A 12,268-nucleotide genomic window follows, 5' to 3' on the forward strand; every position below is an offset into this window, starting at 1 on the left:
TGAAGGCTTTCAGGCATTTCTCACCTCCAAGCTTTGGCTGCTACTGAAACAGGTACTGTCTTGAGCTGAATACTTCACGTGATTTAGTTGAGTTGCATGTATGGGATAGGTACAGAGGCCGTGTTAAGGAAACTTGAATGAGACTCCCTGGCAGTTACACACCAGAGCCTTTCCCCTTGACTCCCCACACATTCACCACACAGCCAGGCCACGTTCCCTTCCAGTTCGCCCCTAGGGTTCCCTTAGCAGAACCCACAACATCCCATTCCACAAGGCAGTTTATTCCTGCAGGAATAAACTGGAGATGCAGGAACAACTGGAGATGGTCCCTCTGAGGAGGCCCCCTGGGTTTTTATACCCTCACACTCCCCTCCTTCCCCTGATGGCAGTCTCCACCTCCTCAGTTCCACCTCCCATCTCCGTGTCCATTTACCTCAGCCATCACCAGCTTTCATCTCCTTATCCTGAACGGTGGCTCCCACCCAGAGCCCAGTCTGTGTTTCCCTCTGCAGCCTGCAGGCTGAGCCGCCTGGAAGTGAAGTATTCCTCACCAGCCTTGTCCTGCCCTGGTCCTGTGCCTCCTCCCTCAGTTTCATGGCCACTTCTGTGTGCCACTAGGTTTCTCATTAGACTCAGAGAAACTGTTTGCACAGTTTAAACACCAGTCAATTTGGCTACATGGAGGAATGTTTTGCTCTAATACTGGTAGTTGGTGTAAATACTGCTATTGAAAAAAAAGAGACCTGTGATTTACTGTAAACAAAAGTGTATTTTTTTTCCAATGAAAGCTTCAACTTGATGCAACAGTAATAAAAATGAAGAATTTGTACAACAAACTGCACTATTAAACATTTTCCAGTTGTTAAGATACCCAATGTCATTGGGTATTTTAAGTAATCTCTGCCCAAGTATCAGTCACTGTCAGATTTTTTTACCAAGAACATGACCACTTTACACTTTCAGTGCATTGCTGGTTACAAATACTTATTAGTTCATAGTTGGAGCATATTAGCAAGTTCAAGACAATAATTAGCATAAGCATAGTATTTCTTAAACTAAAAGGCTGATGTTCACAAAACAATCTTAACCCAAGCTGCATATTATTACGTCTGGTATGGAGAAATTACTTTCTTGAGGTTCTGTACTTCAGTGTTATCATTCGAGGAATGATTTAAGACAGGATACCTAGAGCAGTTAAAGCTTGTTCTTACCTCTGCTGAACATGAATTAAGGGGCCAGGATTCAGCAGTATACAGATGACTGCCATTAAAATCATAAAGACTGAACAAATTTATACCTAAAGCATTTATAAATTAAATATTCAACAGGTAAGTATTAAACATGTATTCAGGTGTATTATGAACATCCAATTCTGCATAATTATGAACACAGGTGTAAATCTGAAAAATACAAGGGTGCAGATGAGAGGTGGTAGAGTGGTCATGCTTTGTGGAGTGCCAGGATCAGGCGCTGTTTATTTACTCTTGACTTAACAGTGACTCATAGATGCTACTAGAAAAAAAAGAATAGTAACAGACTGAAGCTCACTTAGTAACAGCTGGGAATGAGCTGGAAAATATCTCAGGCTCCCATTTGAGCAATATTGCACAATCCTGAACAATCCAGCTTGTGTCTTAAAATTCAGGTCTAGCTCTTGCTTACATATTTCTTGCAGTAAAGAAAATTGAAGTACAGGTCTGTAGCTAAATGTGGAAGGACAGTAAAGAGGCAAGACTATCCTCAATTAATTGTTTCTCCTGTCATACAGCAGATTCTTACACTATGCAAACTTCCTTTTTTAACTGGTTGGACACATATGCTATTCAGTATTTTTAAAAATTACCTTCAATTTTCATACTATAGCTTAGTTCACAAACTTGCTTTTCACTATTTGCTACAGCTTAACTTGGGTTAAAGGTTTCCACTGAAGTTTTTGAAACAGATGCTGGTATTGCTGCTAAACCATACAGATGACTAAGAAATAATATTCTAAAATTCTTGGCTGCCACAAGGCTCACCATACAATGACTTAATTAAAAATGTTGAACTACTTAAACATTCAAGACGTAAGCATGAGGTAACAATGTGTAAACAGAATCTGATTTGTCTCATATTACAACCTATCCATTCTAGAATAAAATTCTAATTTTCCACAGTTAAAAAATTATTTTATGTGCAAATTCTGCCATGCCAAGGTATTAGTAAACTTCAATCTCACAGTTCAGTTTATTCATAACAGCAGCTTGGACTTGGACACATTACTTGCAGTAGTGGTGATTCTTCATAAAACTGCTTAGGAAAAAAATCCTCTGCAGGTATTTCACAAGCGAGCAGTGTTTTTCACAGAAATGGAAGATGTTCCCTCAGCTGATGTGGTGGCACAGTGAACACTTTCATCCTGTTCAAGATCTGACAAAGTGCACAAAACAGTCACGCATGCAGAGTTCTTGTTTCCATAACACAGCACTGAACAGCAGAAAGAGTTCTGGCCTCTGCCTCATCCTTCAGTGGCATGTTCATTCTTTGAGAAGCCCTGTCATGAGTTACTGACTGAAGGGCAGGACTGAAAGAACCATTAATAAAATCTGAGTAAAGAAATATCTTTTTTTAAAAGGTGCAGATTGTTTTTATCAAATGTCTTAGGCCACCTCTAGTGGCAGGCATCAATATTCTCTTCTGCTGGTGGAGAAGCTACGAATCATTTGTATGAGAAATTTTTTTCCACAGTAAAGTTTTTAAGTTATTGAGTATTAAAGAATGCTCCATTTCCATCTGATTTGCTGTGACTTTCAGGGCAATGCACAAGTACAGTTGTTTCTCTAGTTCTTCATGGATGTCAGAAGGAGCACCACGAAGCAGATAGTCTTTAAGGAGCTGACAAGCTTTTGCTAAGTTTGGCTGAATTACTTCAGTGGTACATCTCATTTTGCTTTGGTCACATAGTGTTCTACAGTCTGTACCATAAATGCAGTCCAAATCTGAGTCACATTGACGATCTTTGATTATTTCCTTCAAATTAATTTCTGGCACTATTTTTCTCATGTCTATCATCTTCAAATCATATTTATCATTATATCCCAAGTTTTTGGCACTTGTATCACACATAAGAAAGTTTCCATAAGGTCCGTGGAAAATATCTTCCACAAATTCTAAAAGCCCTATAGCTATTTTTGCCTTTCTTGGCCATGATGGAGTGAACCACTGGTCCATGCTTCTTCTGAAGCCAGAGGGAATGAGCAGTTCTATAATCCATGGAAGGCTGATTCCATAGAGAGAGGTATATTCAACTCTTTCAGTCACATAGAGATTCCCACAAAAGCCAATCAGCTTGGGAGTATGCTCTTTATCCTGCAAGATCACCATTAACAGAAACTCTTCTAGCTGCAGGAGTGCCCATGCAGATTTTGCCTCTGGCAAAGAGACTCTTCCATCTTTGTTTCCATCAGCGAAAGACAGGATGAGATTAACCAGTTCTGAAAGATTTCCTTGTTCACCCAGTTTTGCCTAAAAGCAACAAACGAAAAAGATTAGGTATTATTAGGTATTATTATTAGGTATCATTAACTACCCCCAATCCATCTGTCACTCCACCTCCTGTTACTCTCCTTATACACGGATAACTGGCTATGTTCTGGTTTTCATTGGTTATGGATGTAACAGGACCTGCCATCAGCTGCCTGCAGAGCTCCCTTTTTGTTCTGTTTTCATAGGCACCGAACATACAATCCTCTGAAAGTACTGCCTTTCTTTACACTTCAAAATGCAAATATTAAAATTCAATCGTTGTTCTTGTTTGGATCAGTCTTTAGAAAAATTTTATCAAGTAGCTTGTTCAATATTCTCTAAGAAAAAGTGTGCAGAATTCAAAAGTTTAGATCAGGTTTAGTTTTCAGCTGATTAGGAATCAGGAATTAGGAATAATATTATCAACTACATTTTGTCAAATTATTAAGGGTACCAAGACAAAACTGACTACAAACCCCATAATTACACTGAAATGCTTAATTTTGTTATTTGATGTAACCACCTCCATTGTAGGACTACAGAGTAAGAAGCCATTGCTGGAATAACTGTTCCATTTTCAACTAGGCAGATCAACTTTTTTCAAAGGTTCCTAAAAACTACCCCAATGCACCTGCTGCTCACCATTGTTAGAGACAAAGCTGCTGTAATGCATAACAACTGACATCAGCCTTACATCATATTTTCTATACCAATACTAGCAAAATCTATAGACATACAAGATGAATGCCAGCTTCCATCATTTAAAGAGTAAGGGAAAAACCCTGATAATTAGTTACTTCAAGATAAGCACCTCTAGGAGGAACTATTTTTGTGCTGATTATTTTTCTAGCATACCCTTGAACAAGGCTCATACAACAGGGTAGTCGCTCCAGCTTCAAGAAAACAAGCCTTTCTGTCAAAATAGAATAAATAAGAATATACTTACTTTAAAAAGGCCATATACCATTTCTTTGAATTTCTCAACAGTGGTTCCTCTTGTTGGTTTATCAAATAGGACTATTTCCTTCCTTGGTTCTGGGTCAGTACCAAAATCAAGTTGTGCAGCTTCTTCCATCTGGCATTTTATGACACTTTGCAGATTTCCCCAGATTCCTAAATAGATCTATGCAGGAAAAAAAGGGAAAAGGTATAAAACACTGTACAAGTCCATCTGAGGACCACCTGTCCTCCAACCACTGCTTCAAGAGTCAAATGGCAACACAGATCAGAAACGGAGTCCTATGTGCAGACAATGAATGTGGCAATTTGAAAAATGGTAGCTCCAAAGACAACCCACTGCTGCAGGTACTTCAGAGACACTGCACTGTCAAAAACCAGACAGCTTCCCAAACAACAGATTGGCATCACTGCCACCTTTGCATAGTTTCTTATGAAGCTGCTGCTTCTACTGGGGATGCAGGACAGCAGAGAAGCAGTATGATGTACAAAGTATGCACATTTTGGCAAACTGTGGAAGGAAGGATTCAGCATACATATGCTGCCAAAATACATGTAGTATAAAATAACCATATAGCCCTCTACAAACAGGACTCATTTATATTACAGTATATAGGTTCATATTATATATATGAATTTGTATTACAGTGTATCTTCTCTGTGTGTATATATCTGTGTATGTATGGATGGATGAGTAAAGCTTTACCTGGTTATTGGGCTTTGTTGACAAACATTTTCCAAAATACAAGGTTTCTTTAGCACAAAGACTGCTACATGCTGACCCATCAATAACACCAGTCTTGTATTTATCACACTGAAACAAACAGGGAGAAAAATATTTAACAAATTGCCTAAGAAAGGAGGCAACAACTGTATCTCTTCCAACACCTGAGTCTTGATAGAAAAACCTAAGAAAAAATTGTAATAACCCTATGCCAAAATAAGATTGAGACACAATTGGTTTTATCTGTAACTGAAGTTGTAATCTTACTGCAGCATGATGGAATATGAGAATTTGATTAAATCACATGTGGCACTGACTGAATTAGTCAAACACTTCAGAAAGCTATAATAGTAATAATAGTAATAATAGTAAATGCACTTACTATTATTTTCCTACAGTCATGTCCTCTGCACAATTCTGTGTAGGTGGAGTACTGGACATACATAATCCAGCTGCCAATAAACACTACTAACCAGGAGATGAAGAGATACTTGATCCGCATGTATGACAGACGGACCTAGAGCACGCGGAGACAAAATATTGTTTGTAATTCACTGAGCAGCAGTAAACATCATTTACTGTTTCATCTTTAAGGAATTTGACTTCCACTGTGATAAAATAAGCAGATGCATTATATGGAACATTTGCTTCCTTCAGTGAGCAAAACTGACAGCAGAGGTCCATTTGACTTATGAAAGTGGAAGGAAAATTGAGATGTAAGTAAATAGAAGAAAAGGAGTCAGACCCTCACAGAGCAAGCCAGACTGCAGGAACCAATTTGACCAAAATCATAAACTCACAGAGCTCAAGTGAGTGCACATTTCTCTAATATCAGTTACCTATGTTCCACTCATGGTAAATCAAATCCAACAGACTAGGAATTTGGTAAAAAAATAATCTGTAGTAATGTCTAAATATGTAAGATAGAGATACAGTGAGCAGGGTGGATATCAGGGTCAGGTTCCATGTGCTGAAGTCTCCCACTCCTTCCTTGAAATACACCATTAATTATACAAATAAAATTCTTCTGTACTAGCCTCACCTTCACCTTCCCACAACTATATGCACAACTTTCCTGTTGTTTCTGTGGCCTCACAAATAGTGTTTTCACAGGGCAGAAGGAAAAACTATTTATAAATTAAGAACTGAGGGAGAGCTAAGAGTCTTACAAAGATGGAGGGATGTTTTGATCTTTTCCTTCTTTTTTTTTTCTCCTTCTCAGAGTCTGGTATGCTAACAGGTTGATTTTCATATATCAGGATCAGAAACTAATTAGAAGATGAGGATCAGCTTTAGCAGCAGGATATAAGGAAAATGCACGAGGGCAGCTATATTTGGTCAGTATAAGATACATTTCTATCAGTATCCTGATCTTCAGCAATAGCTATAAAAAGATGCCATCAAAGACTGATAGCATATATTATATATACCAAGTGTTTTCCTAGTTTCCTCTAGAAGAACTTGCTAAATCAGATGTGATACTCTGTATTTAGTAAATCTCAAATCATTCATCTTTCACCAATTTACCCACATTCCCTTAAAAATCGACATAAGCTTTTAGCATTCACAACAAACTTCAGCAATTAATTCACAGGTCTACTGTCCACTACCAAGGTCAGGGACTGAACTTTATTTTGCTGAAGTCTGATTCATAATAGCTTTGTTTGAGACCCCCTAGTTCATGTATTGGGAGAAAAGAATGAACCATCACAGTCTACTCTGTCCCCATCTGACATGACTTTGTAGGCCTCCATAACACACCCCCCTGTGATGTCATCTCTTTTCCAAATTGACAGGTCCTAACTTGACTGTTGATCATAGAGAAATTATTCCATGTCTGGAAAAGGTTCCAAGAAAGGTAGCAATGATGAGCAGTTTTGCCATCATATACATACACAGAACTGCAGCAGATGCAAATAAGCAAATTTTTTAAATAAGAAAGACTGCAGTAATTCATTAGTATTTATTAAAATATAACAAACAACCAGCATGCATTGTACCCTTTCTCTTGGAAACAAAATATCCAGCAAAAGTCAGTTTCAAAAGACCCAAAGGGGATTCCAATCCATGAAGCTGTGGTCCTGCCACATGCCTCAGCTGTGCATCCCTATTCCTTCACGTCTTCACACACACTCACTTGACAATCTTAAAACTACCTGGTTAAAAAAAGAGAGCTAAAATTAAGGTTTTATTTCAGTGATTTTTTTTTAGAGACAGGTTTTATGATTTGGGGTTTTTTTAAAGCTATTTCTAATTACCCTGTTATGTAGCAGAACATGAAGCACAGAAAACTACTGGTAAAATCTGGGGAAGATCAACAGAAATAAAACTGACAATTTTAGGGAGAGCTGTTTCATGTATAAAAACTGCTGGGGAACCAAAGCTTCTGGGACAACAAACCTTGTTCATTCCTTAGTGTTTCTTGCTGAATCTTGCCATGAACCTTTATAATACACTTTAAACCAAAGTGCTGTTTAATTAAATGTATTATGTTATACATTTAGTACAATCTCAGAGACCAGCAGGGGCCTGCAGGCCTCAGGCCAACTGCAGAATATTGACTATTCTCCCAGTACAGATACTGTATATCCTATCCTCCTCCTTAGGCAAACAGAAAATGTACTTGAGACCAAAAATCCTCCCCAAATGCCATCTGACTACATCATGTGTTTGGCAGGAAGTTCCAGAGAAGCTGGATTTATTTTGAGCTCAGCACTTGCCAATGGAGTCGTGCAGCTTTTGACTTGCAAAGGCTGCCCAGCCAGTTCAGAGCAGAGACAGCAGCATCCCTCTGCTTACAGACAACCAAGGGTCCCCTCTCTGCTTCAAACAGAATTACTTTTCTAATAAGGACTTCCTCATCCTGTTCAGCAAAAGGCACGACCATTATGTGATTTCTTCCCATATATTCCCCTACCAAATTTTCATTTTCTCCCCAGAATGGGTCTGTGAGCATAGACACACTTATCTCACCTCACCTGGTACATGCACACACTGCCCTGATGCGGGGACAGGGCTTTCCTGAGCTGCTTTGGTCACACAGGTGATGCACCCTGAACACATGGACTTACACCTGCTCATTTCTGAGCAAGAAGTCCCAGACAGCATGTAGGGAACAACACATATAGATGGACTCTGTTTGAAACTGTGACAAACTGCCAGGAAACTTGTCATAAGAACATTTTTAGGGCAACAGAATGACTGAGAGTTCCAAAATTATCAAAAAAAGGAAGAAAACGTTCAAAACAAGGAAATGGTTTCTTTTTTAACTCTACTGTTCCATCAAGACTTAAATATGAGCCAGGGAATGCAAGAATGAGGGAAGCACTTGCAATGCTTGATGTTACAGATTCAACTTCTTCCATCACTTATATATTCTGCTAAGTCATGTGCAGTGAATAATAATTAGACATTCATCCCCTGAAATAGAACTGGAAAACCACTTCTGGCAAAACTCAAGCCTGGATGCACTCCAAAGCATATGGAGAGTAGTGAATCAACATGCAACATATAACTTGATTTTTGGTGAGTGAACTTTTTATTTAAAACACTTTTATGGTTAAAGAGTATGAAAGTGTTTCTTTGTTTAATTGTACAGAGAGCTTAATTCTGGAAAGTATTACATATAACCACAGTGTAATAATCTTCTCCAAATCAGTTGCTCACTCCATTTGTCTTACATGCCTGCAATAGAAAAGGACAGATGAAAAAAAGTAGGCCAGTCATGTTAGAAATCATTTTGTTCTCTGTTCAGGTTGATTTGTCTATCACAGGAGGCTCTTCAAGTAGGCTGACATGATGTCTGAGAGCATTAGCCCACACTGTGTTGGATGCCAGGAAGAGGACACATTCACATCTTTAAAAGCAGACAGTGCATGCTTATGATTATGCCAGTGTCTTGAATTATTTTGTATCCTGAGTAACCAAAGAGAGGAAACAGAGCTGAGGTATCTTTTGAAATAAAATAACGACCAAGAGAGAAAATGGGACATCTCTCCTTAAAAGGTTAAGCAAAGCAGAAGGGATTAAAATCTTAGTGCAAAGAGATTATTTAGGAAATTTCTCCTATGTGGGGTTTAAAACTTGCTTATTCTTTGGCCTTTCAAAGACAGTCTCTTGTACATTACTGAAGTCCATTAGGCACCTTTAAAGAGTCTGTAAACTTGGTGGTCCAGAATCTATAAAGTCAAACTTCCACACATGCATGTGCTCTTTACATTGTTATTGTCATAAGCAATCATGCTGATTAGTCCTCAGCCTCACAATACAATTGGCAACTACAGCTATCAGAAAGAACTTCAGGGCAATGTCCCTTAAATTTGGGACACTAACTCTCCTTATCAAACAAAATCCCAGTGTTAATCAACTGCAAAATGCTATAAATACAATTAAATTATTTTTGTGGTCTTTAGTGGTGTTTAAAAGTTTGTCAGGTTTTAGGGTATTTTTGTTGTTTTGTTTACTATTATTACATGAATTGCAGTCTAAGCAATGGCAAAGCTTTGTACTTCAGAGTTACTATTCTTCATAGTGACAGGACTTCAACATTTATTCAGGGAGGCCCTAACACTAAGTTTTGGGCTGAGCCAAGATAGCTAAGAGTGTGCCTTGCCCCTTTTACATGAGCTGACACATGGCAGGACGTCTTTTTTAGGCTCAAAGATGATCAACTGATCATACCTATGGATTTTACATTCTGCACAAAAGCTAAAGTGTGTGTAAAGTAAGAGAAATTTGCCGTAGAATATCTGTTGCAGCCCAGCTCCTAACATCCTGCTCCCATTAGGACAGAAAAGCTGGAACAAGTATTAAGTTCTGCCTCACAGAATCTGATGTTCTGGCAGTTCATTTCACAACATAATGTTCAAGAAGTCTGGAGCACCAGCCAGCAAAAGCTGGATTCACTCAGTGATAACGTTCCACTGTGCAAACATCTCCATCTCCCCCCGTGTGCTACTTGAAATGCTGCACAGAAACACTGCACAAGTCTTTCCACCTCGCTCATAGCCCTCAGCCAGTTAAGTCTAACACTTACTCAGAGAGCATTGGCTTCTCTGGAGACAAATCTCGATAAAGCACTCAGCAATCCGTGTAGTTAAATCATGACTACATTTGTCATGTACCAACAGTCACATGCAGTGACAAGAAAAGCCAATATATTGATAGTTGCTGCCATTCCATGGATGCATCAAATATCAACATGCATTCACTAACACAGGAAAATATGTTTAATTTCACAAAGCCACTATTAGATCTCCTAAAACAAGTCTGTAGAATATGCAAAATCAACTCTCAGTATAAGAAAGTACAATCAGATTATTTTTTTAATCTGCAATAGAAACAAACATTTAACTTCTTTGGTTTTTCTAATAAATAATTCTGTGGTCTTCTTGTTTCTTAGCAGATTTTAAAATGACATATTTTGCTTGGAAGGCCTTAAATTAAATTTTGAGAAGAGTAGAGAAGACTGTTTTCAGATATTGCCATATGATGATAAGAAAGCGACTATCAAGGCAAAGGAGGCAAACCATTTGGAGACTCCTAATTTGAAAGGTAGTGTATAGATTATGAATTTGTTTTTATTTGTATTGAAGGCTTTATGCCATGGGAATCCAAATATTGTACAAGTGTCTACTTCAGTAAATAGATCTAAAGTAATCTTTTTCGATTTAAACCCAAGTGACCCAGAGTTGCAGATACATACCATAAAAAAAATACTACAGAGGGTAAAATTGTATCTGTATGCTTCTCATAAAACATTACACCTCACTCCAGGTACTTCCAGAAAGAGAAGATTTCTCCTCGTCTGGAACTTTTCCAGACGAGGAGAAATTCATACATTCAAGATTTTAAAATGCACCAATCTAAGTTTAAAATTTTTTAATCCAATGATCGCTAAGTATATCAACAGATGACAAACACATAAGCAGCATATATAAGAAAAGTAAATATTATTTATCTCCTCCAACTCCACAAATGTTCACTTTAGTTACAATCTAGTTAAAATACAACCCAGCTGATAAGGGGAAACCCAGTGGATAGCCATCAAGCTACCACAACGTCATGACTGACTGACATTTCACCGCAGAACTTCCTACGGCACAACAGCCACAGTACTTCCAACCAAAACATCCTTACTCGGCTAACTGAAGTCATACAAACATGTACCTGCATATAGAAATACAAAAGCGTGCCTAGGAACATATAAGGAAATGCATGGAGCTGCAGAAGACAAATGCCCGACATTAATTTTTTAGAAGACACGCAAAAAAGGGCGAGAGTTGCTCCTGCAGGCGGTGGTCCCTGCGCTGGCAGGATGGATGGCTGCAGCACGATGAGAGGTGTAAAGCCGGGGCGCGGAGCACAGCACGGGGCACTGCCGCAGGTGTCGCTGCCCCGGGGAGCCGCGGGCCGCCCGCCGCGTAACAGGTCCTGAGGCGGCGGGACAGGCCCGATCCGACCGGCGGGCGGGCGGGAGAGGCACCGCGGCCCCGAGGCCGCCGCCACCTGCTGCCGTGCCCCGACAGCCGCCGGCCGTGCCCGGCGCCGCCGCCTCCCGCCGGCCGAGCGGCAGCGCGGCGCAGCCGAGCCCCGGCCGCCGCCGGGCGCCGGCGTGAGGGGAGCGGCGGCCGCGCCGGGCCGGGCCGGGGGAGGCGGCGAGAGCCCTGCGGGGGGCGCCCGCTCCGGAGGGAACTTCGCGGGGAGGGACGGGCGCCGGCAGCGGCCCCCGGCCGGCCTACCTGCGCGGAGTGGGGCTTCCTCAGCCAGGCCCCCGGGAAGAGCCGCCTCGCCATGGCAATCACACATCCCCGCAGCGGGCGGCGGTCGGAGGCGGAGCGGTGAGGATCGCTCCCCCGCCTGCCGCTGCAGCCGCTCCGCTCCGCTCGGCTCGGCGGGGAAGAGCTGCCCCGGGCACCGCGGCTGTCAGCGGGCAGGGCGGGCGGGCGGCTGCCGCCTCAGCTTGCGCTCACACCGCCGCTTGCAGGGGCGAACGCAGCAGCTGAGGGAGCGAGGCGGGGCTGAGGCGGCGAGCCGAGCCCCGCCCGCCAGAGCCCCTGGGGCTGTCCCGGTTCCTTTCCCCCC

At 41.0% G+C, this 12,268-nt stretch overlaps 1 protein-coding gene across 2 annotated transcripts; it reads right to left on the reverse strand.

Moving 5' to 3' along the window:
- Positions 1 to 749: 749 nt before the first annotated feature.
- DIPK1A (divergent protein kinase domain 1A) lies at positions 750 to 12,206 on the reverse strand. 2 transcript variants are annotated; one of them, XM_014884246.2, is made up of 5 exons: positions 11,926 to 12,206; positions 5,568 to 5,702; positions 5,168 to 5,275; positions 4,451 to 4,627; positions 750 to 3,504 (listed from the first exon to the last, which is right to left on the reverse strand). In XM_014884246.2, exons 1-5 carry the CDS (start codon positions 11,977 to 11,979, stop codon positions 2,692 to 2,694), a joined length of 1,287 nt encoding a protein of 428 aa, XP_014739732.2. In that variant the 5' UTR covers positions 11,980 to 12,206; the 3' UTR covers positions 750 to 2,691. The 2 variants fall into 2 exon arrangements, with proteins under 2 accessions (XP_014739732.2, XP_088026102.1); XM_088169976.1 differs by lacking the exon at positions 11,926 to 12,206 and adding an exon at positions 11,354 to 11,446 and having other exon boundaries at positions 2,208 to 3,504.
- Positions 12,207 to 12,268: the final 62 nt, after the last annotated feature.

This window comes from Sturnus vulgaris, chromosome 9 (genome assembly GCF_052056855.1).
Source record: "Sturnus vulgaris isolate bStuVul1 chromosome 9, bStuVul1.hap1, whole genome shotgun sequence".
In the NCBI taxonomy this organism is placed as follows: domain Eukaryota; kingdom Metazoa; phylum Chordata; class Aves; order Passeriformes; family Sturnidae; genus Sturnus; species Sturnus vulgaris.